The sequence below is a fragment of the Takifugu rubripes genome, chromosome 14 (assembly GCF_901000725.2).
Source record: "Takifugu rubripes chromosome 14, fTakRub1.2, whole genome shotgun sequence".
Classification (NCBI taxonomy): Eukaryota; Metazoa; Chordata; class Actinopteri; order Tetraodontiformes; family Tetraodontidae; genus Takifugu; species Takifugu rubripes.
In genome coordinates this window covers 6,364,271-6,388,017 of record NC_042298.1, presented here as the reverse complement: position 1 = coordinate 6,388,017, position 23,747 = coordinate 6,364,271, and the positions used below count along the sequence as shown (strand labels likewise).

Genomic DNA, 23,747 nt, shown 5'->3' with positions numbered 1-23,747 from the left:
TGAATCGCACAGTCGGCAGAAGTTTCTTTCATGCATTTTATGGCCAAAATTACAACGATGGGCACATGTGGCAACTGCGTGGTGTTTAGGTTTATACTGTGCTGCCCTCTGAATCTCAACGTCTGTCTATTTATCTGCTGCTCTTGGTTTGTGCTGGGAGGGAGCAGGTGATTAGTAGTGCATTTTCATGCAGGAGGAAAAATCCTATCCGTTTGATCTGGTAGGGAAAAATATGGGCAGCACAACAGAATCACATCTCTTGTGTCAGCTTTTCTTCCGTGCCGTGATATTCCCATGGGAACACATTTCTGCCATGCAAATCACACTTGGATCAGTGCGGGCTGTTTCTTATCTGGACATGAAAGATGGGAAGATGGAAGAAAGAGGTGTAAAATGGGGAAGAGCGATAAAGCTCCCTGAGGAATTGTGATGCCTGAAATTCACCGAGCACCCTCTCGAACAGAGGTGACCGTCAATTCATGATCGCGTATCGTGCTTGTCCTTATTGCATTTAAAGACTACTCCACTGCTCAGCTGTTTATCCTCAGTCAGCCATATTGTTTATGCATCTGCGCATATCTGCTGCCTGCTCATTTATGGTCCGGACAAAACCTCTACAAGTGTAGAAGTCGTGCTATTTCGCTTTAGTCACAGGTTCTCTGAAGCTGGGTGTAGATTTTTTCGGCTGAGTTAATCGGCAGGATGAATTCACACTGACGAGTCTTCTGCCCTCTTGTACTCCCACTTTACTCTCCACAAACACTGCCACGTCCACCACCAAGTGATGTCCATTGTTTCAGTAAGTAGACGCTTTAAGAATTCTGTTCCAATTGAGACATTGTGATGGCCATTGTGCCTACCCCCACCGTCCTTCAGCAGTGTCCTGAAGTGGCAGTGGGTAAACAATGGGAACAAACAGTCACTCCCACCATCATTGATTCCCCCCCACCCACCCACCATCTAACCAGCATTGCCACATTGATTCCCCCTACACTCAATTTATAACAAAAAAAAACCCCACCCCACCTTTTTCAGCCAGAACTGACAAAAATGATAAATGGCCAAGCCCTTTCTCCATCTGCCGCCTCTCCGTGCTGCACGGTGGCTGTCTGAGGCACTACAGGCTCTTTCCTCGCTGCAAATGCTGTAGAACAACTCCTTTTTCCTTTGAAATGGGGAGGGAGGAGGGTTCTATAATTGGCTCACATAATCATGCCACTGGTTTAATTTTCATCCTGCACGTTATCTGGATATGCAAAGAGTCAGAGTATCAGAAAAGACAAGTGAAGGGAATTATGATGCATCTCGGCGACACACTCCACGGCGTCTCCTGCAGCCGCTCACTGAAATTCTGCAGTGTCATTAAACAAGCGCAAAAATAGCAGGTCAATTATTTCTTGCTCTGCTTTGTTTAATCAGGCCGATCTCTCGTTATGTGTCTGATTGATCGGTCCACTCTGACCTCACATGGATTATAATTAATTCAGACACGACACCTTGAGGCTGTTGTCATTTGTTGTTGTTAATGTGTTGAATGTACAGCACTTCTTGGAATTATTTTACTGGCTAGATCATTTTCAGTGGCTTCGTAAGCATCTAATTTCATGACCAATGGTTTTGATTCTTTTATTGTACCGATACTGTGTCCCTATGCTTGTAAATGGGACATGGGGTGTCTATAAATAGATATAGTGGGCCTCTGCTGGAAATCAGCTGTGTAGAGAGGGTGTACATGTATGTGGCTGTTTTTATGTTATGGAGGAAGTAATCAAGGCTATTCGTAAAGGGTGTTTTTTCTACCCAAGGTAACTCTACCATTGAGGAAAGTCTCCATTTCATATCTTGGTTCCATCGTTCCCTAATGGCCAATACCCACGGCGTATCTTCCCACCACAGCTTCCCCACTGCTTTCCACAGAGGACTAATCCATTTCTTCTTGCTTTTTGATCCCAGACGCACTCGATTCCAGATGAGGAAGAAGATGGAGAGTTTTGGGAAAATAGTTTTAATATGAAAAGGCTTTTAGTGCACCACATATTGTGCGCATAATTTAATCCGCAGTGTTCTTAGTCTTGATAATCCCCACATCAAATGTGCATGTAATCGGGCCATTACACCTGTGTATTTAAGTTTATCATCACAGAAAATGCTGTTTATTTTATGTCTGAGACTGCTTGGTCCTGATATTAAATTCATTTTAGCTGTCCAAAGTCTTCTAACTTCATTCATAATTGCTTTTATTTTAAATTCATTGTCCTAAGTGGGTTTAGTCTAAGATGCTTTCTTCTATTACTGTGTCAAGGAATACCATTTAAACCATTTCAATTATGAAAGCAATGGGAGAGATGTCTTCAAACAGGGCCGTGAGATGCAATTTCTGGGAAATGGAGGCATTTTTCTTCTGTGAAATTGCCTCAGTCTTGGGGCAGGAAATTGAGTTGCTGAAAAATCATGTGATAATTCGCTCACATGGTTTCTTTGGAGAAACAGCCGGAAAGTCACTTTCTAGAGAATTAGAGGGTAAAACTACGTTTCCCTTCGGAGTCTGCTGTCCTTCACGCAGTGGCATGAAATAAATTGATGAGACAGAGGGAGAGGGAAGTGTCAGTGTAAATGTTTGCAGTAAAAATGAAGCTGTCTGTTTGTGCATTCAGATTGGCTAAAGGGTGGAAGGCAGGAGCTGAAGCAAGGCTGTGGCACCACACTCTATTTCACGGCATGAGCTTTAAATCTCCATTCAACTGTGTTCAAGTTTCAAATTGATTGATTCAGTATTGATGAATGCATAGTGTGTGTTTATCTGGAGCTTTTAACTGTAACCTCTTTGGCAAAGTGAGTCATTCCTTCTCTTATGTATTGTTGGTTGCTTTAGATGTAGTATTTCAAAGGAAATGAAAGAATTCTGGCTTTTTGAAGTTTAATCTCTTGCCAAAAAAGGCTTGGAGGCTGAATGCAAATGAGGAAAATCACGCCTTTGGTTTGCTTCATATAGCATGTGGAAAAAATTCCAACACAGCTGTTCAGTTTTTTTAAATCCTCCAGAGCTATACTAAAAAAACATCTACATTTACAGCATATTCACCATCGGGTGACACCGCTGATGGTGTCAATGTACAGTTTTTTTCTTTTACCTCCGTCACTGTGATGTCCAGTCTTTCTTTGCTTTATTACCATGTTTTTTACTCCCTTTAAGGCTTGTCCCATAGTAACAATGCTGGCATAAGAGTACCTGGTCTGTTACCATTTGCAGCATTGAGATTAACGGGATTACTGATTATGGATTAGAGCAGAATCTCTGCTGCCCATTTAACCTTGAGCCACAGACATTTACGATTCAGGCCTGGCTCGTTTTTGTGTATTGGCCCACTGCACAAATGCACAAAACTCGGTAATATGTGCTCCATGATGTGATCGTTGTCGGATTCAGATCCTCTAATGAGTCTCTTGGGTTTATCTCTGCTGTAAATGTTTTGATGTGCATGTGCCAATGTGGCTCAAGGGAAGCCTGACTCGACAAGAAGAGCCATTTTTTGAGTGTCCAACAGCAGGCGTTTCTTTGAGATATGTGGTGATTGAAGCATTTTCATTACTGCCACGATAAAGGAGGCTTCCTTTGCCGTCTTTTTATGTTTACACAGAAGACGGCAAGTTGTTTCAATGCCACCTGACAATTCAGATTGTAAACAATCATCTCATAATGAAAAAGAGGCATAAGGAGGATTTTTACACACACAACAAGCACAATACTGGAACAACATTACAATGAGAATCATTTATCAGTGCTGTTACACGAGGGTTGAGCTCAACCTTTACTTTGAATCTAACTGGTTATGAAACCCTAAAGTAATTTGTACATATTTTTGCCCATTATTTTATTTAATTGGCTGCTATCTTCCACTATCTGTTTTTAATCTTAAATGTGGGTCAGTCTTAACTTAATGTTGATGGGTCGGAAGTGGAAACTCTCTCTTAAACTTTTGTGAGGCTTGGAAACTTTCTTTGAGTGCCGATGTGAGAAGCTTTCTTGGGATTGAACAATACTTCGTAATATTTTAATTCTTATTTGTTATTTGGAATAGCGGGATGAGAAGGGGATTCCACTTGCAGGCAGCCCTCCGGCCAGACTTAACTCACAGCTTTAGCACCACTTAGCCATGTTGCTGAATTGCTGTTCTTACAGAGCACATATGTAAACATGGAAGGGGAGGCATGAATGCAGTATGTTTATTTACTCTGTACAGGCAGCAGCTGGCATCATTTCCTCTCAATAGTCAGTGGACGAAACGGTTGGTAAGCAACACACAAGAAGCATGTTGGAACAGTGATGGTGAGCTAAGGCAACAGCTCAAAATGGCATCAGTCTTGCTTAAACACCCACCATATTCTTTCTTATGGTCTGGTTTGTCACTGGCCTCTATTCATTTGCATTTTATGTCCTCAATCCCCTCGCTAGAAAACAGGACCATTCAGTTGGGATCATTTCTATTTGGATTTTATATCAGAACTACTGGAGTCAATTTGCAAGTATTGTAATGGCTCTGTTTGCCACCTTTGGGACCCCGCATGCCTTCATTTACCCTTCAACAACATCAGGATAAGATGGAGGGAGGCAGTGGAAGGAACATGACGTTTGAAGCTGCATACGGCCAACTTGGGCGTTATTTATTCAGAGAGTTGTTACAGCTGAAGACGAGGCTCCATCCCCCATTCCACATCGTGTCTCATTAATCTAACAGTGTGGTTCTGGCCCACTTCCCATGATGCAGTGAGAACAGGTTTAAGTGACCACCCACCCAGAGGAAAAGCATTTGTCTCTTCTCTCAGCCTTCACCTGCTGTTATTTATGCCTGCACTTCAATCTGTTGCTGTCTTTCGGTTGCTATAAAATACGGAGGGAAATACTTTATGTTTTCACAGCTTTGAGATTTAACAGTCACCTTGGGGATACAGTATCTCACTCATTTCCTCCAACAGACTGTTTTTGCTTCCTCAGTGTTCAAAAGTTGATCTTGTCCTTCATCCACCATTTGTCTTCCTTTGAAATCCTACTTAGCGGGCTGTTTTGAGGTTTTTCATTGTTTTCCCATACCTCCTGTTAGAGTTGCACTATAAGTTAGTTATTGAAAATAGATATTTGTGGTCAGTCAAGATAGTTTTGTCTGTCCACCAGATTCCTGCATAAAATTCACAATATACAGTATATGTCTTAATTGGAATTAATTCTTTAAAGGACATTGTCATTGCATTTGCCAGCTAATCTTCTAAATTGATTTTCATATGTGATACTAGTTTGGACTCCTGCCCTCTTCACACTCAATCATACAGTAATCTGCCACGAGGCTCTAGTTATCTGTGGTCTGAGCTGTTTTCAATACATGTTCCTGTTGTTACGTATAGGTGGAGTATGACCTTGGTGCAATAAAGGGCTCTGTAGTGGGTGTTGGTGGTTGTGATTCCTTCTGTTTACTGCCTCTTGCTGCTTACATTGTCAGTTTTATCATCCTGAACTTTAGCTCAGATCAACCATAACAACAATCGTTCCAAGAGAATAATATGGAAATTGTGGAAAATAGTTGGATGCAAAACCTGGTAACAGTTGACAATTGTTGCATCTATATTCTTGTTCTGGAGACAGCAGCTTGACTGCTCTTTAAATTAGACATGTCTGGGGACTATTTCTGTTAAGCGTTAAATATTCATGTTTTTATTTTGTTCTGGCTCTTTTTCCTCTTCATTCTTTGAAGAAACTAGGGCGGAGACACGCACAGGTATATTTGACTTTTTTTTTTTGACGTCACACCAATAGCAAAAGACAAAATCGGATGCGCTGACATTTTGGATTCATCAGATCCATCCATTACGCTCACCCCCAATTTTACTTTTGTATTGTGCTGTTAATTAAGCTAGCATAATCATAAAGGTCAAACATCACTCAGGACCTTGAGCTTTCCTTTTCTTTGGGTCTGCTGCTCTCCACAATATAACATCCCCTCCCTTCTCATTCCCCCCATCAGTGGATTTCTTTGTTCCTCTGTCTGGAGGTCAACCTTAGGAGGCGGTCACTGCTGCTGTGAATTGGGCAAGAAGTGAGGTTCTTAGTGCCCGGGCACTGTTTGTGTTGTGTCAGCCATTCATTTCCCTTCCAGGTCATGTGGATGGTGTCAGCCAGATTGTTGTCTCCCTGCTGACAAATATCTCCTAGCAATGATTCATCAGAAACACACAAATGCCTTTAAGTTGAGTGTGTTTGTGTGTGTGTGTGTGTGTGTATTTGAATGTGTTTGAAATTAGTTTTGTATTTTTTTTAATATATTTATTAAAGCAAGTAAATTTGCTTTAATAAAACTTTGAGAGAAATGTAATTATATGTAGATTAGGACAAGCTTTTAAATGACATTTTTGCTGCACAATTATTACGGCTGAATTATTTAACTAGAAAAAGTTAACAAAAACAATCTGTGCCAGAACAGATCAAAATCCATTCATAGACGACAGCGTTTACGCACATTGCTAAAATACGAGGCTATAAATGTAATAACCAAATAATTAACATGCCGATATACGGTATGTTGTTGACCGGTACGACAAAACGGCTTCATGAGGCGTCATTGTCTTGGAAATGGGGCTTCACAATAACAAATCCTTCTTTAGCTTTTTTAGATGACAAAAAGTAAAATCTTGTGGCATCACATCGCCATTCAATAGAATCTTGAGTGATCCAAAAAATGGTATTGCCCTCCAGTTACGACTGTCAAATCCACTAAAAGTCACTGAATGAAATATTGCCACCAAGGTCTAGATCGCAGTATAACAGGAATTTGTTGAGACACAGCATCATTAGATGTTGACAAGTCTCTTACCCTAAAGACCCAAGAAGTCTTTGTCCTCTGTGTCACATTAAAAATAGTCTGACTCCCTTGTTTTCCCAAAGTTTTTGGAAGCTGTCATTTCCTGTAGCTAATCACACTTTGATATGCTGAGACACAAACTGGCTCCATGAGAAATGAACAAAAAGGTTTATAGAAGATCCTCTGGTGGTTGGTCTTCATCTGCTTTGAGGTTTTACATTCTCCAGAACGTCTGTTAGTTTGGATGGAACTGTGAAAGTAATTAATGGGACTCTCTTCTTTTTTTTGCAGGGATATTGAAACCATCCCATTTAAAATATAACACAAACCTTAGCCCACATCAGTTCCTCTGCAGAAAACTAGTCTAATAAGAACGGGGGATTTGTACTTTTTAAAAAAAAATTTTTTAACATTTTCTAATTACAGCTCTGTTCTCCACAAAAACTTCCAAAGAAAGAAATAGTCCAGCGTATACAAACCGACAACATTCTCCTGCTGCACTTTGTATAACCCACATGGAGTACTTTATTGCACTCCATTTGAGAGAAATGGAAGGCAAGTGTCCCTTCTGGTAAGAGATGCAGTTTGTCAAACAGTTGCACATTTGTACTGGACTGAATTGGTCGCCTCAAGCGTTTGTTGTTGCTCGCATTCTGACTATTGCTTGTGTAGAAGCTGGCTGAGTGGGCGTTGGTGTGTGTTAGGGAAATTGGCAACTCTTGCTTTGTGTAGGTGAACGCAGGGACTACTTTGGAGTGAACTTTCTTTGTGTTGGCATAACTAATATGTGGCCTCTCCCACGTATTCCTAAAACCCACACTGCAAACGAACGTGTCCTGAGTATTAACGCTTTGCTTTCTGTTTGTTTTTGCAGGAGATCTGACTGGGAATGGTGCCACTGAGATGACCTATGTGACCTCACTTTTCGCAATTCCCAAGAGATTATTGTCCAATCAAGAAGAGCAGAACAACACCTGCCCCGGACGCAGTTGGCAGGTTCACATGATGGGCAGGTGATGGAGTCTTCCATCATCTTTTGCCACCAATAATGTGGCCTGCCAGCCCTCCCTCTGAGGCATAAATTTGTACCAGCAGCTCAAGGCCACCCATTTCTCTGCCATGGTGACATAAGCAGCGTGGCAAAATGAGGGAGAGCCAGCAAGAGATCATCACTTTTGTTTCTCCAGTTGCTTCTACACCTTCTACCTTAACACTATTTGTATTTGGCTCTATAACAAGACTTTTTGAATGAAACCTTCCTGCCGCTTCTATACACGCACCAAAAAATACTGTCCCCCAGCGTGGTTGCAGGGCCGGTGGGGCGGAGCGGCGTGGCTTGAGACGATGCTGGGATGCATGACGCGAGTTCGTCGGCTGGTCCGTCTCCTCCCCCTGCAGACGTCCCTCCTCCTCCTCTTCCTGTTCTGCACCATCAGTGTCTTCATCTCAGCCTACTTCCTCTATGGCGTCAAGCGGGAGCTGGAGCCATCAGCTGGAGGGGTGTCCGGGGCCGAGGGTGCCTCAGCGGACTCTGATGACCCAAGGGTCACCCCTTCCAGACTGTTACCTTTACGGAGTGTCTCTGGCGGCCCCGGAGTGGATCCTACAGGGGCCAGGACAGATCCTGTGGTTTTGGTGTTTGTGGAAAGCCAGTATTCTCAACTGGGTCAGGAAATCGTGGCTATTTTGGAGGCCGGTCGGTTCAGGTACCGGACTGAGATATCTCCCGGAAAAGGAGACATGCCTACATTGACGGACAAAGAGAGGGGACGTTTCACACTGGTGATTTATGAAAACATTCTTAAATATGTTAACCTGGACGCTTGGAATCGGGAGCTATTGGACAAGTATTGTGTGGAATACGGAGTGGGCATCATTGGTTTCTTCAAGGTCAGAACAACACCACACTTTCTCTCCCCCCTCTTCCTCACACCTTCTGCCCTGTCCATCTGGCTCCACCATCTCTAAGGAGATGGGATTCACATGGTCGGAAAGACCCGTCTGGCTGAATATTACCCAGACCCTCAGTTCTCATTTTCTTTCTCTGTCTCAGTGTTTTGTTTTCTTATTTTGCAGTCTGGCCTCACTTTCCAATCTCTTATTTTCCCTTCTTGTTTTCGCTGCTGATGTTTTCATTTTTCTTCCCCCCTTCACTCTATATCTCTCCGTCTTCTCGCTAATCCCAAACTGAGCTTGTTTGCCTTAGGCTTGTTTTTAGGTCTCGTGGTTTTAATCACAATCTCTGAGCGATGGGAAGAATATAGAAAAGACATGAGAAGGCATAGGTATGGAGGGCTGTAGGTGAAGGTTAGAAAGAGCCTAGGGGATTTAGGGGGTGCAGATGGAGGCAGGCAGAGTGTGAGTCTGCATCCCAATCACCTGAAATCTTTACTAAAAAAGCATTTTAACTTATATGGAATGCCGTCTTTTCTTGTGGTTTCAGTTACCAACTATTTACTTACGGTTTACAGCTTCAATCATTGAGTTTAGTATTGTTATTGTGTCCTATATGTTTCAGAAGAAATGCAAAAATTTCCAGTATGTATCAGGAAATAACACCAAAGGTTTACAGGGTGACATTTTAATCATTTGAAGAAATTCTTTCAATTTTTGGTCAATGTTATCATTGATCATATTCACTTGTGACCTGGATAAATTGATTTGTGTTCAATTGTGAATATGGTCAATCAGTATTCACATGCACTCAAAGCTTAAGATGCATTGCCCAACTATTCACACATTACAGAATTAGTTGCTCTGAAGCAGAGTGTCCTTTTATTTACCTGTGCAATAATCATGCTGCATCTTGATATGCCACATCTGTGAGAAGATGGATTATCTGAGCAAAGGAGAAGAGCTCATTAACACAGACTTGAGTAGATTTGTGAAGAATATTTGAGAGAAATAGGCCTTTTGTGTACAAAGAAAAAGTCTTTCAGCTCTTAAAAATGGGAGCGCAAGCAAAGGTGTTGAATTTTTGTTTGATTTTTATGTATCTTTTCTACAGTCATCTATTATTTTGACAAATACAAATTCCTTTTGCAGTTGTGTAAAAGGAATACTCTTAAACTCTTTATCTCTTTCTGGTGTAGCTGAGGGCAGTGGTGGTGCAAGGAACTGGGAAATGATTAATGTAGCATTAATTTCAATGAATAATTATTTGTCCATCTGTTTCTTAATTGACCGCTGTCAATTAAAACAGCCTTGACATTTCCTTATTTCACACATGATTTGAAGAATGAGGGAAATTATGTCTAATTCATTTGTGTCTTGATCACGCTGGTTAATAATGAATCTCTGTGATTTGTCTCTCTTGTCAGGCCAATGAGAACAGTTTACTCAGTGCGCAGCTGAAAGGCTTCCCTCTCTTTCTTCATTCTAACTTGGGTTTGAAGGACTGTACAGTCAACCCCAAGTCCCCCCTGCTCTTCATTACGAGATCTGGACAGCCCCTTCCAGGTCCCCTCCCTGGGGATGACTGGACCGTCTTCCAGTCCAACCACTCAACGTATGAGCCTGTGTTGCTGGCCAAAACCCAATCGGCGGAGAGTGTCGCATCGGTGGGGCAGAACGCTGCTCTTCTCCCATCAGTAGTGCAGGACCTGGGTCTCCATGATGGTATCCAGCGAGTCCTGTTTGGCAACAATTTGGTCTTCTGGCTTCATAAGCTGGTGTTTGTGGACGCTGTAGCTTTTCTGACAGGAAAGAGACTCTCCCTGTCCCTGGAGCGTTACATCCTGGTGGACATAGATGACATCTTTGTGGGCAAAGAAGGCACAAGGATGCAGGTGCCTGACGTAAAGGTGAGGGTTTTAATCTCGTAAAACTGACCTTTATTTATTCATCAAGCTATAAAAATGGACTGACGCAACGGACGCACTACCCTTGTCATTCACACAGAAATCCCTTCTCCTTGCTCCTCTTCCCTTTTTGAATGCCTTCATCCCAGTAGGCCGCTCAAAGCTGACAGGCCCCGCTGCTCACACTGTCACAGAAGCTGCACGGCAATGAATATTTCAGAGGCCCAGAGACATAGAAAGAATGTTGAAAAGCTCCTAGCTTGCGCCCCCTCATAGCAAAACAGACCACCCGCGCATGTGGTGGCAGAGGGTGTAAGAAAGCCTAACGGAAGGAACATCAAGTCAGTCTCACCGGTGATGCAGCGACAAGCTTTAAGGAATGAACCGCGCAGTCAGGATCGCAGAAAAATGAGAGAATTGGTGTGTTTGTGCGGGCACTGGAAGTCTCGCCCTTCGTGCAGATCAAATGAAACAAATACCCAAATCAGAAGAGAGAAAAATATCAAACAGAATAAAGGAGAAGTAGTGCGGCAAGAGGAAGTGAACGTTGTTTACCGAGAGGATGAAATATGTGTTTTAGCAGGCCCAAGACTGGGCATTCACACTTCCTCATTAATGCGCTTGTGCACCAGTGTGAGAGCAACGTCACAGACTGTCCTTTCCTCCCATTATTTCAGGCCTTGCTGGAAACACAAAGGGACCTTCGTACTCATGTACCCAACTTCACCTTCAATCTGGGCTTCTCAGGGAAATTCTTTCATGCTGGTAAGATGCAGCCTTTGCAAGTAGTTATTGCTGTTAATTCAAGCAAAGATAAGAGCCTGCATAAACTTAGACAGCTTACGCTTACTAATTACACTAATGATACCAAGCAGTCCCTCCAGGAATTTGTAGTCATAACAGTTCATGCAAACTCAACTGATGTTCCTGAATTCTGAGCAGCCTTAAACCCTTTCTATCTTCATCCAAATATCACCAGACAGCAGTTCTTCCCTCAAAATGTCAAGATCCCATGCAGATGTGCACGTATGTGACACAAATGTGTCTCTTTAAAATTAGTGTGGAGTGAAACCTGATTAAGATGGTTTGGGGGAATTAGAAAAAATAAAATTGAATCTGTTTTTTCTTTATGCCTCCCACATCTTTTTCCAGCATATTTCCTTGTTGGGCAAATGTTTTTTTTTCCTTTCTGTCATATTCAGGATCTGATGAGGAGGACCTGGGAGATGACCTGCTGCTTTCATATGTGGAGGAATTCTGGTGGTTCCCCCACATGTGGAGCCACATGCAGCCCCATCTGTTCCACAACCAGTCTGTTCTGGCTGAGCAGATGCTGCTCAACAAGAAATTTGCCATGGTATTATTAATATTAGTATTGGTAAAAGTAGTAGAAATAGATTTACATCTTGCCATGAGACCTTGATTAATAAACTCTGAGAATAATTAAATGTCAGTTATGAGGAGCATCTGTTCCACTGAATTCAGTGTGTCTTTTTAGTTAGTTGTTGGGTTCTAACACATTTAATATATTCTGAAGCAGAAAAATCTAAAAGCAGGCGGTGTGAAGAATTACCAGGATCAGACTGAAAAAATATTGGATTACAGACACAAGTAGGTCTGTGGTGATTATGGTCTGACTCCTCTGCCAACAGGGTATCAATTACTTGTGATTACCACTAAGCTGCCTTTTAATTCCAGACCATCTTAGTCTACATCAACACAATCTGAATACACCACAGATTCAGCAATAACCTCTAAGGTCATCACAGTGCTTGTTCATTTCAGTCAACTGGCTGCTTTCATCAACACAACTCTGCTGCACTACATTTAATCTTGTTAAACCTGGATTTACTTGCTGTGTGGAACAGGTCAGTAGGTAGAGAGGAGTGGGTAATTAGTATTTAGGCAATTCTGCTCGTGTTTTTGTAAGATTTTGTTTTTTTTAAATTGTATTAGATTTGTTATTGAGGTAAATGTATTAATGTGACATTTAAATATTTGCAGCCTGAATGTTTATTTTAGGGGAAAAAATGCTTTGAGCTTCTTTGCTGGCTTTGTGATTGTGGTTACCGTGGTAACACAAAAGCAAATACTGGCACGTCTATTTACAGTGTAGTCAAAGAAACTCATGTTGTTGTTTGAAAGATATTCAGATATATTTGCAAATGTGATCAGAAAGCATGCTGCAGTCTGTGAAAGAGGTGATATTACACAATTGATAAACATGTGTGACCCTTAACCTTCCTTCCTGTCACCTTGTCTAAATTCTTTCAGGAACATGGTATTCCCACCAACATGGGCTACGCTGTGGCGCCACACCACTCGGGCGTCTACCCTGTTCATGTGCAGCTCTATGACGCCTGGAAAAAAGTGTGGGGCATCAGGGTGACCAGCACGGAGGAATACCCACACCTAAAGCCCGCTCGCTTCCGGCGAGGTTTCATCCACAGCGGCATTAGTGTAAGGCCACTTTTTATGCAGAGCTGGGCCTCATTATGTTGGTACCTCTGGCAAGTTGCTTTCCCCTTCACTCGTGTTTTCGGCATCAATTACCTTGTCATCCAATAACCCCTTTCAGGGTTCTCCTTCTCATCCATATGCTTTTCTTTATTTGATAATCTCTCCAGCTACACTTCTTTATATATATATATATATATATGTATATATATATATATATATATATATATATATATATATATATATATATATATATATATATATATATATATATTTTTTTTTTAAATTATTTTTATTTTTTGTCATTTCCTCTCTCACAGCTAGTGGTTAATCTTGTGTTCATCAGTAATGTTCACAGTTGTAATTATATTTATTCTGTAGATAGGCAGCAGATGAATACAGATAAATCACCCAGGGGTGAGGCATCGTATCCCTCTGCTGACTGGTAAAGGATACTCAAACATTCCTGCAATCAACACCTGTCCGAGTATTTGGCCGCATAAACAAAACACCACATCTCCACATCCCTGAAGGCTGAAGTTTTAACCCAGAGCAAATGTGTATTTTACTCTGCTTCAATGCACCAGCGCATCCAGAATAATTTGGCTTGGAGCGCAGAATTAAAGGTGATCCGATTGGCTTCAAGAGGTTCAAAAGGAGCGGGCGAAAATGCATCTATTTCCTTCGCAGGCTGACCTTCAGCTTCACTTCAATTCCTTTGTAGCGTTGGCATTCAGTCCACCTGCGGGGCATCGGGATGGTATTCCCATCCAGGAGATAGTGCGGTCTGAGTGGACAGACACCAATGCTTACTGATGATTGATATGCAGCTCCCCAGACAGTGCTCGCTGTAAACACATTTCCATGAATTTCCATATAAACTCGGTGAGAATAAAAGGTTTGCTTTGGCTAGATGAGCTGCATAATACGAACGTTATTGAAAGCAAACAATGTGTGGGGTAACTGCCTGGAGTACTGACAGCTCCGCACTCCAGAGGACCGCTGGTGTCTTTATTTGTGAGAAGGCATTGCTTACTTTCATTTGATTTAAACATGTCTGCATGTAAGTCATCTTTTTTGCTCTAATGACTCTACTTTTGCATCCCAGGTGTTGCCCAGACAGACGTGTGGTTTGTTCACGCACACTATCTTCTATAAAGATTACCCAGGCAGTCCAAATGAACTGGACAAGCTCATCAATGGAGGAGAGCTCTTTCTCACTGTCCTACTGAACCCTGTGAGTCAAGTGTATATCCACAACTATTTCTTTACACACTTGGAAACCAATTTGCCTGGTTGCTTTAAATTGAAATACCACAGAGGAGTGGGGCTGTGACTACTCATGCCATGACTCATGCAGTGATGACTGCAGCCTGCTGGTGCAAGGACTTTCTATTGAAGTAACAACGCAGGGTTTTCTCTCAATTGTAAATACATTTTATTGTGAGACATCAAAAAGGCTTTTATTACTAAAAGCAAGTAATGCAGCTGTGTACATAATTCAGTTTTTACCATTATAATCGGAGGAAGAGAATAGAAAAAATGTTAAGAAAAAGAAAGACGAGATGAGTGGGTGTTGGGTGGGTGTTGTCCTCCGTCAGCTAAATTAAAAAAAAAAAAGAAAAAAGCTTCAGGAGGAGTTCTCTGAATGATGAGTGTGCCAGCGGAGGTCTGTTTACACATCCCGTTCTATGAAAGATGAGATCCTAAATTGTCAGAGTGGTGGCATTCAGAATGACAGCGGGAGCCGTATATTGACCAACCGCTGTATTGGTTGGCTTCGCCGTGCAAGAAAAAAACCTGTTTTCTAGGACCATAAAAAAGAGCAATATGATACAGAAATAATGATAATGGAATTTTAATTAATTTAAATGTAAAAATGCTCTATGCCTCGTTCAATTAGTGCCGGTTGCATATGAATGATGATTTAAGTCTTGCCATGAATATATCCCACATCAGTATTTTCTTGTCATATACAGATCAGCATCTTCATGACACATCTGTCCAACTACGGGAACGATCGCCTTGGTCTTTATACCTTTAAGAGTCTAATGATGTTCGTGCGGACGTGGACCAATCTGAAATTGCAAACCCTGCCACCTGTGCAGCTGGCCCAGAAATACTTCAGTCTGTTCCCCAGTGAGAAAGACCCACTGTGGCAGGTAAGATTTAGCTGCAAATTACAGTAATATGTTTATTAGGTAATATGTTTTAGCAGCAAGGACAATTTAACACCTCAGTTATGGCTGACAACTGCAAAGTAAATGTCCTTCCTTGAATCTTATTTCCAAACTGTACATATTCTGTCAGAACCATGAAGGATATGAAGGATTGTTTATCCTTGTCTGTCTCCAGGATCCATGTGAGGACAAAAGACACAAGGACATTTGGTCCAAAGAGAAAACATGTGATCGCTTCCCCAAGCTGCTCATTATCGGGCCTCAGAAGACAGGTGAGACATGGTGCTGCATCTCCCCCTACAGGAGGAGCCTGGAAGTCATCATAGTTAGGCAGTTCAAACAGATGTGTGTTGAGCATGGAATTAAAGGTTTAGATTATTTTTTTTCACACGTGGTAATAGTGTAGAAGGATATATTTTATTATTATGTTGGTAGTGCTTTTTTAAAATGCTTTTTCACTGTATGTATGGCATCTATTAAATGTCTTGCTGTTGTTTTTTTTATACCCCTTTTAATTAATCTTATTTTCATTGTGTCTATTTACTGCTCAGGGACAACTGCACTGTACCTGTTTCTTGGCATGCATCCTGATCTGACCAGTAACTATCCCAGTAAGGAGACTTTTGAAGAGATCCAGTTCTTTAATGGACACAACTACCACAGAGGCATAGACTGGTAAGAAAAACACACACACACACACACACACACACACACACACACACACACTCTCAGTGTAGCCTTTTAAAGACTGAATAAATATCAGAACAAACTGTAACTTGATTACAGCGGGTCTTTCTTTTTGTTCAGAAAAAAACCCCATAATTTTCAGACCCTTTAATCACATGCAAAGCTCAATGATTACCAGCAGATAGTGAGACCTTATCGCCCCCTAATTCTGCAGTTATCTGTATCGTGAAGTCCCAGGAATGATTCAGCATCAGCAGCTTCAACCATTCGTAGGCCGTTTCTGCTCATTAGAGGTGATAACTTCTCTTAGCCACCCTGCCCCATCATTAATGAGGATGTACTTCACTTCAAAAGTGAACAAGCCGCAAAGAAATATTACTTGGTTAACGCCATTTACTGACCTCCGTCAAGGTCGTTTAGTCAAGAAATGGACTTCTGGTAATTGTCTTCAATCATTGTTTTCCTTTATATAAATCAGGATCAAATTAAATATTGTTCAAAAAACAGTTGGGTTGCTAATATATCCTCGATATTTAATTAATAATACAAATACAATTGTTGCACAGCAGCCTCAGCAAAGGGTTTATGCAAGTTTAATTGATTTGAGGGTTTTCCTCGCTGTGTTGAAAGTGCAGCACAGAATTCAGCTGGCATGAGCTTTGAGCGACAGCTGGCCAAATATTAACATTGTGCTCTGATGCAAGATGGTTTTTAACGAGCTGCTGCACATGGTGGAGCATCCCCAGCACGCACAGACAAACCTTCCTATCTACAAGTGCAAATGGGCCCAGATCAACAAAAGCAGCTTGTGAAGTGTGTTTGTGTTTGTTTGTTTATCAGGTATATGGAGTACTTCCCTCTGCCCTCCAACACCAGCTCAGACTACTACTTCGAGAAGAGTGCCAACTACTTTGACTCTGAGGTGGCTGCTCAGAGAGCTGCAGCTCTCCTACCCAAAGCTAAGATCATCACCATCCTCATCAATCCCGCTGACAGAGCTTACTCCTGGTACCAGGTGGGCGACCAGCACTCAGAATCGGTTCTTTCCATCTCCGTGTGAGCTCCTTCTCGTGACTGTGCAGCGGCTATTCCATCATTTTCATTTCCTTTTCTTTGCTTCCTCTCAACAGCACCAAAGAGCTCACGATGACCCCGTGGCACTGAAGTACTCCTTCCATGATGTCATCACCGCAGGCCACGATGCACCAGTAAAACTACGGGTCCTTCAGAATCGCTGTCTGGTGCCAGGCTGGTACGCCATCCATCTGGAGCGCTGGCTCAACTATTACCACTCCAGCCAGGTGCCCTATCCCTACACATGGGGAACACAGCATTCTCCCCACCATTCACATCTGCTTTAACCATCTACTTCCCGCTCCAGTTGACCTTTATACTGTTTGTTCCTCCTGCCCAGCTGTTAGTCTTAGACGGACAGATGCTGAAGACAGAACCTGCTTCTGTCATGGACAAAGTGCAAAAGTTCTTGAGCTTAACCAACATCATCAACTATCACAAGATCCTGGCGTAAGTGCCATCCTGAAATGATGTTTTTTTTTAGTGATTAGTAGTGTCTGTTTTATTTAAACAATAACCCAATGCTCATTATGCACAGGTTCGATCCTAAGAAAGGCTTCTGGTGTCAGCTGTTAGAGGGCGGAAAGACCAAGTGTTTGGGAAAGAGTAAAGGACGCAGATACCCTGACATGAACACTGAGGTATATTAAATTCTCTCTCATATGTCAGCTTTTGTGTTCGTTTTTTCACCTTAGTTGTCTGTTTCAGTCCCAGGCGTTCCTCAGGGAGTACTATCGGGATCACAACATTGAGCTGTCCAAGCTGCTCTACAGGATGGGTCAGCCTTTGCCCAGCTGGCTTCGCGAAGAACTGGTCCACACCAGGTAGCGGCACAGCAGCGGGAGCCCACAGCTCCGCACACAGAACCACAGCTCAGCTTTGCAGGGAGACTCTGGCCTGACGTGGCCCCAATCTGTTGAAGATCCCAAATAGTTGTGAAAGAAGTTGCAATATGAAAGGAAGGTGTAGGAGAGACTGCTGATTACAACTCCAGGCTAAACCACCATCTTCCCAAATAAACAGGATAAAGTAAGCATGGTGAGGTGAGCAAGAAGATGGTTGCTTTCAGCAACTGATGGTTCTGCCCCCACCTCCTGAGCATCATGTGCTCCCAGCAGGACAATCCGGTACAGCAGAAAGGAAGAAAGACACTCGAGCTGACGGCAGTGTTTGATAATCACTACTCTTCTTCATCCAACCTCTTCACATGAATTGTATCTTGAAAGGCGCACTGTTGCCGTGACTTTTGCAGCTGAGTGGCGGGGGGGGGGGGGCACGGGATTCACGCGCATTACCGTTGACAGTCACGGCATTTAATGGAATTGAGCGCCAGCAGGACGACACTAGGTGAAACGAATGAGCGGATGATGTGCAGAGACAATAGTGGTGAAAGCCTTCGACATCAGTCCAGTTTGAACAAGAGGAAACTGGGACGTCAGGGGTCCTGACTCGGGCTGGACGTGGTAGCCTCACTCGATAGGCCTTGGTAGAAATTAGTCTTCACATTTCAAGTGCCAGGACAGAATCTTCATCAAAAGGTGGATGCTTGATGATTCTTGATTTTTTTTTGATTTTTTTTTTTTTTTTTTTTTTAGATGTATCTCTTATTCTGTTTATGCAGATTTTATTTTAACAGTTGTGTAATGCTAACTGCAATGCATTATTGTAGAATGTATGTGCGTAACATCATTGCTCAGTTTTCTCATCCAGACCAGATGTACAGGTGTGCCCAAGGGTTAAGCTCCGCCTCCTCTGGAGTAACTGTACATTACCATTTATGTGACAAAGGAAGGAGCACGAGGTTACACGCGGAAAGCACAATATTTAAGGCACTCGAGTGAATATCGGTTCTGGACACAACAGGTTACTGGAAAGCACATTAAAGTTCTGCTGCAATCTGTGAAGAAGATCATAAGCTACTGTATGTTTTAGACGCCCTGGTTCAAGAGTTCCCCCATCGTGTACAGAACAAGAGTGTGCATTTCAAATCCGTTTTCAGCTCCTATTTTGGTCAAAATGTATATTTTGTCTTCTATTTCACATCATTTACTAGATCATTTAAAGCTTGTTGGGAGACTATCTTGGAGCAGAGGGGGAAAAAAACCCTTCCAACACTTCTGTCCATCAAATCCACATGGATATTTGGTTGTTGTTCAAGGTGTCAAGCAACTAGATGTCAAGCATAGATAACAAAAGCTGCTCTTATTGCAATAGTTTTGTACAATGTTCTGACGTAATAACAATGCACATGTCGGTCCTTTATTTCCAGACTTTGTAATGTACATAATAGACAACCATCAGTAGCCCCGAATAATTGATCGCTTCTGAGTTTACCCTACATCAGCTCATTCCCATAGTGTGAAATGTCAGTGCTGTTCTGAGGGGGGGTTATTTCATCGTCTGGAGGTGAAGCCTAAGATGGACCCTCATGTGGCCTCACTGCCAGCTCTCATCCACAGGTACCGAGTCTTCATATAAAGTATTAAGTGGTAACACATAACAGCAGTGATGGTACTAATCTCCTGGACTGTATGATAAGATTTGTAATTGTTGTCAATAATTTTTACCGTGTAACTAATATTGTCGGTGCTTTTTAATTTGCAAATAAAACACCACTGTATTTTTCAGTAGTTGAGTCCTTGTTTCTTCATTTGATTATCAGGTTTCAGCCTAAATATTCTATCATAGATCCAGGTCACAAAAATTGATTTCAAATATAAATGGAGATTTTTTATTTGAAAAGCAGCGCATTTATTTAGTAAACCATTAAAAATCTGAGTAGTACTCAATGTGTCGTCTCTACAAGTACTCTCACCAAAGTTTGAATTTTCAAGTTTTGTTAAAGGCTTTTAAATATTTTTTTTTTAAATGGAATTTACCATTTACGCGCTGTGAGTCCATAGATCTAATATTTCAGATGTGTAATTCTTCTCTGTTGTCTTCCTCTGTCAACAAGTGACGATAAAATCGGACCAATCAGAGCTCGGAGCGCCGCCTCGCTCGGTGTTTTTAAAGCAGGGGTTTTCCGCAGCCTTTCATCCTCTGAGGAACCTGCGCCGCTGTACCAGTGCACCTTCCCTATTGAGCTGCTTGCTGACATTTCTTTACTTTGTTTGAGTTTTGGGTCTGGAAGAGATGTCCAACACAGGAGATGCACCTCTGGCCAGAGGGTCAGTTGCCGGAAGCGAAGATGCTCTGATTCTCCGAACAAGACCTGAAGGGTAAAATGAGATAATTGGATAAATTAATTATTGTAGCAGCTTCTGACTTGCTGTTTTATATTATAATACGTTTTATTCACCGAATTAAAAAAATAATAATTGTTTTTGTTCTTTTAGTTGTTTCACTCGTTACTGGAGTTATAAATATATATGTTTGTCAATTTTGTTAGGTTTGAGTTTTACTTTACGTCAGCAAAACGGACGTCGTTTAAGCAAACAGTCTTCCTAGTAACTAGTGATGCTTCCCTCCTATTGGTCCACAATTACGCAGGCTCGAAAATCATTGGCCAATATTCAGCAGGTCTGTTCCGCTTACAAAGTTGTGTTTGTATAGTTTGAAGTCAATTATCTGGAAAAATTCAATCCATAATCGGACAATAGTTTGATAAAAAAAAAAGTACTGAACAGCATAAATCAATATGTCTATCGCACATAATAATACAAGCGTCATTTTTCTAAACTCTGATTAATCAAAGTAATCTTAAAAAAATGAACAGAAAAGTTTATGTTATAATACATTTATTCGAAATGGAATATAAGGTGCCATGGCTATTAGCTGTTAAAGCCCCCCTTTTTTTATCATGGAAAGTTTCAAAGAAATAAAAGATTGTAAAAAATCAGTATATTACCAACTCCGATGCTGAGTAACTAAAAAGGTGCTGTTTCCAGTTTGTTTGAAGCACTTTTTCGTGGCAGTTCATGTTTTTCTTATCAAAGTTGGGACTGCGTACAGGTGTGAAAAGCTTCTGCCTAGTAACAAGTGATGCTAAAATCCTACTGGCCGAAAAATAAAAGATGTCGGCGGTAGATAATTCATAAGATGGCAACGTTATCCACAATATATTTAAGAGATTTCTTTGTCACTTTATCCCTGCTGCCTTATCAGTCCTACATATACATACATCTGAATATTTTCTTCTCTCAGGGGCTCAAACCGTCGCGCTCTGAAGGTGGCGGGCTTGACGACCCTGGCCTGTCTGCTGCTCGGCAGCCAGGTCTTCACCGCCTACATGGTCTTTGGACAAAACCAGCAGATCAAAGCGCTGCAGAGCAAAAACGAGAACATGAACAGACAGCTGACCCGCTCCAACCAAGGTAAAGAGTGCCATGCTGCTTAGACACCGTGACGTAGGTTAGTTCTGCTCAGACAAAACCAGGTTGCAAGAATGAGGAAGTGAGAGAAAGGAAGCGAGAGTTGCTCCCAAGGAACTTCATCTGGGTACTTTTCGCTTCTGATTCACTGTTTGTCCTGTGTCCAAGTCTTTATATTTTTAACGGCCCTCCTTTGGTACTTTTCCAGTCAAGGCTGAACTGGCTGATCCTCGATTTTCTTTCGTTTGTTCTCAACTGCAGCTCCAGTAAGGGTGCAGATGCCCATGAAAAGTCTCCCAATGATGAGGGCATATGATCCTGACAGTGACCCCAAACCCGTCGCCCCCAAAGCTGTAAGTGCTTCCAACTTCCTGGGGAGCAAAGACAACCCAAACGATGGCTCATTTTGTGAATATTGTCCTGGCAGGTGGAGAAGAAGACCGTTGTCAGCGTGGAGACACAGGTGAAGGACCTCCTGCAGGTATGTTCGATGTCGTGCACATCCCACTTGTGGTCACATGGCTGATATTCCAGTTGTTGGTCTAACATCTGCTCGTGGGTTCTCCTGAAGGACTTCAAGCTGCCCCTGTTCAACAGCACCTTCATCCCCAACTTGCTTGCCCTGAAACAGCAGATGAACGAGACCGTTTGGGAGGTAGAGCCGAGGACACAGAACCTTTAAATGAGTTGAATTAAAGTTTATTTGTGATGTTTTATTAACGGTGTCTTTCCTTGTGCAGGAATTTGAGTCCTGGATGCAGTTCTGGCTGATCTTCCAAATGGCACAGGAGAAAGCTCCACTTCTGACAGCTACAACAGGTTACTGCCGCATTTTATTCAAGATGATTTTCCAATTGTAATTTTTTTTTTCCTGTTCCATTGGAGAGGCTTTAATGGTCAGATTATTCTATTTAACTATTTAAATTCAAATCAAATCTTTATCCTGCTATTTTAGGTCAATAGTTATCCAAATCTTAGTGCGCTGCAGTCCCCTTACAGGCTTCTGAGGAACTCACTTCTTCATCCTGTACAAAAATCAGTTCAATAGTGAAAGTCCTTGACCTACTATAAATGTCTGCAATTTACTGTGTTTATGATTATTTTCCCAGTGTATTATCCATCATATTTAACATTTTATTGGAGCGTTGGAATTATACCTGTTCTTGTTCTTCACGATTTGATGGTGTCATCCATGTTTTTATTCAGCTCCTGCCAAGACCAAATGCCAGGAGGAGGCAGCTGCGGCGCCACACAAACTGGGCGCCCACAAGCCTCAGTGTGACGAGCAGGGCCAGTACAAGCCCATTCAGTGCTGGCACGCCGTTGGCTTCTGCTGGTGTGTGGACAGCACTGGCGCGCCCATCCAAGGCACCGCCGTGCGGGGACGCCCAGACTGTCCGAAAGGTGAAACATGGCGACCGTGACCTTTTTTTTCCTACGGCCGTCATGGTTAAAAGGCGTAATCGGGATTCCTTTTGTGTATTTCAGCAGCCTCTTATGGCCGAATGATGATCGCCCCCCTGAGGGAGCTGGCCGCCGTGAAGGTCGGAGATGAGTGAGTACGTCAGATTAAACTGGGCTCATTCCAGGGGGACATGAACAGAACGGATGGTTCTTTATTCACAAGCTTTTATATATCGGGGCTTAATCAATATTTCTTTTTTTTTATTCCAGATAAGTGAAACATTGGAAGGAAGCTGGTCCATGTTTCTGCTCGCGCTGGAATCATTGCAGCTTTGAAAGGCAGATGTGTTCTATCACGCAAAACTTTACATATAATCTCCTGATTGAAACTATTTTGCTAGCAGCTGGAAAACAAATGAATAGACATATGTTACACTTGACTGCTTTTAATGGGCTTGGGGTTTGTTTTTAGGTTCCTTTCAATCTCATTTTAATTCAAGAATGAATTTTTAAATCATAGTGAAATTTAGATGTGATTTCAATGTGAGTTACAATTTTCAATTACAATCCTTAAATCAGCGAGTTTGAGGGGACGAAATGACCCAACTGAATTAACCCTGATCATCAGCATGATTTAATGGTTAGGGAACCGCCTTTAATTTTTTTTAAATTTTTAACCTTTGGATGGAGTTTGCTGCTAATGACTGTGACTTTTCTCTGTAGGTTTTGGTTAAGAATAACAATAAAGTTTTCACCAAACTCTCATTGCACAAAGACCTCATCTTTAATACAGTAAATAAACATGCATCCAGGGAATGTTGCTATTTAAATAAAAGTAAAATTGTACAGATAAAGAAACTTCTTTTTAAACTGGTTGTTAGTGTTGAATTTAAAGAAATGTATTTTAATATAAATATAGCATATAAATATCTAGAAGTTACAGATAATAGAAAATCACAACTTAACAGTAGAGGCCTCGTATGT

General features: G+C 41.8%; 2 protein-coding genes across 6 annotated transcripts in view; both read left to right on the top strand.

Annotated features, from left to right (window-relative positions):
• Nucleotides 1-19,676, top strand: part of ndst1a (N-deacetylase/N-sulfotransferase (heparan glucosaminyl) 1a) — a 36,153-nt gene extending 16,477 nt beyond the window's left edge. For both annotated transcript variants that reach the window (XM_003970373.3, XM_029847011.1), the window contains exons 2-15: nucleotides 7,723-8,738; nucleotides 10,169-10,651; nucleotides 11,326-11,413; nucleotides 11,851-12,005; nucleotides 12,923-13,108; nucleotides 14,214-14,342; nucleotides 15,085-15,267; nucleotides 15,461-15,557; nucleotides 15,837-15,960; nucleotides 16,813-16,987; nucleotides 17,103-17,273; nucleotides 17,387-17,496; nucleotides 17,585-17,687; nucleotides 17,755-19,676. In XM_003970373.3, the coding sequence (XP_003970422.3) occupies nucleotides 8,097-8,738; nucleotides 10,169-10,651; nucleotides 11,326-11,413; nucleotides 11,851-12,005; nucleotides 12,923-13,108; nucleotides 14,214-14,342; nucleotides 15,085-15,267; nucleotides 15,461-15,557; nucleotides 15,837-15,960; nucleotides 16,813-16,987; nucleotides 17,103-17,273; nucleotides 17,387-17,496; nucleotides 17,585-17,687; nucleotides 17,755-17,874 (2,766 nt within the window). In that variant the 5' untranslated portion in view covers nucleotides 7,723-8,096 and the 3' untranslated portion in view covers nucleotides 17,875-19,676. The remainder of the gene's footprint in view (nucleotides 1-7,722; nucleotides 8,739-10,168; nucleotides 10,652-11,325; nucleotides 11,414-11,850; nucleotides 12,006-12,922; nucleotides 13,109-14,213; nucleotides 14,343-15,084; nucleotides 15,268-15,460; nucleotides 15,558-15,836; nucleotides 15,961-16,812; nucleotides 16,988-17,102; nucleotides 17,274-17,386; nucleotides 17,497-17,584; nucleotides 17,688-17,754) is intronic.
• A 378-nt stretch (nucleotides 19,677-20,054) lies between these two features.
• cd74a (CD74 molecule, major histocompatibility complex, class II invariant chain a) lies at nucleotides 20,055-23,528 on the top strand. 4 transcript variants are annotated; one of them, XM_029847014.1, is made up of 9 exons: nucleotides 20,055-20,267; nucleotides 21,193-21,362; nucleotides 21,621-21,712; nucleotides 21,787-21,840; nucleotides 21,931-22,014; nucleotides 22,100-22,178; nucleotides 22,566-22,763; nucleotides 22,851-22,914; nucleotides 23,034-23,528. In XM_029847014.1, the coding sequence occupies exons 1-9, from the start codon at nucleotides 20,182-20,184 to the stop codon at nucleotides 23,035-23,037; spliced, it is 831 nt and encodes a 276-aa protein (XP_029702874.1). In that variant the 5' UTR covers nucleotides 20,055-20,181; the 3' UTR covers nucleotides 23,038-23,528. The 4 variants fall into 4 exon arrangements, with proteins under 4 accessions (XP_029702874.1, XP_029702873.1, XP_003970400.1 ...); XM_029847013.1 differs by having other exon boundaries at nucleotides 22,851-22,918; XM_003970351.3 differs by having other exon boundaries at nucleotides 20,056-20,267; nucleotides 22,848-22,914.
• The last annotated feature ends 219 nt before the right edge of the window (nucleotides 23,529-23,747 follow it).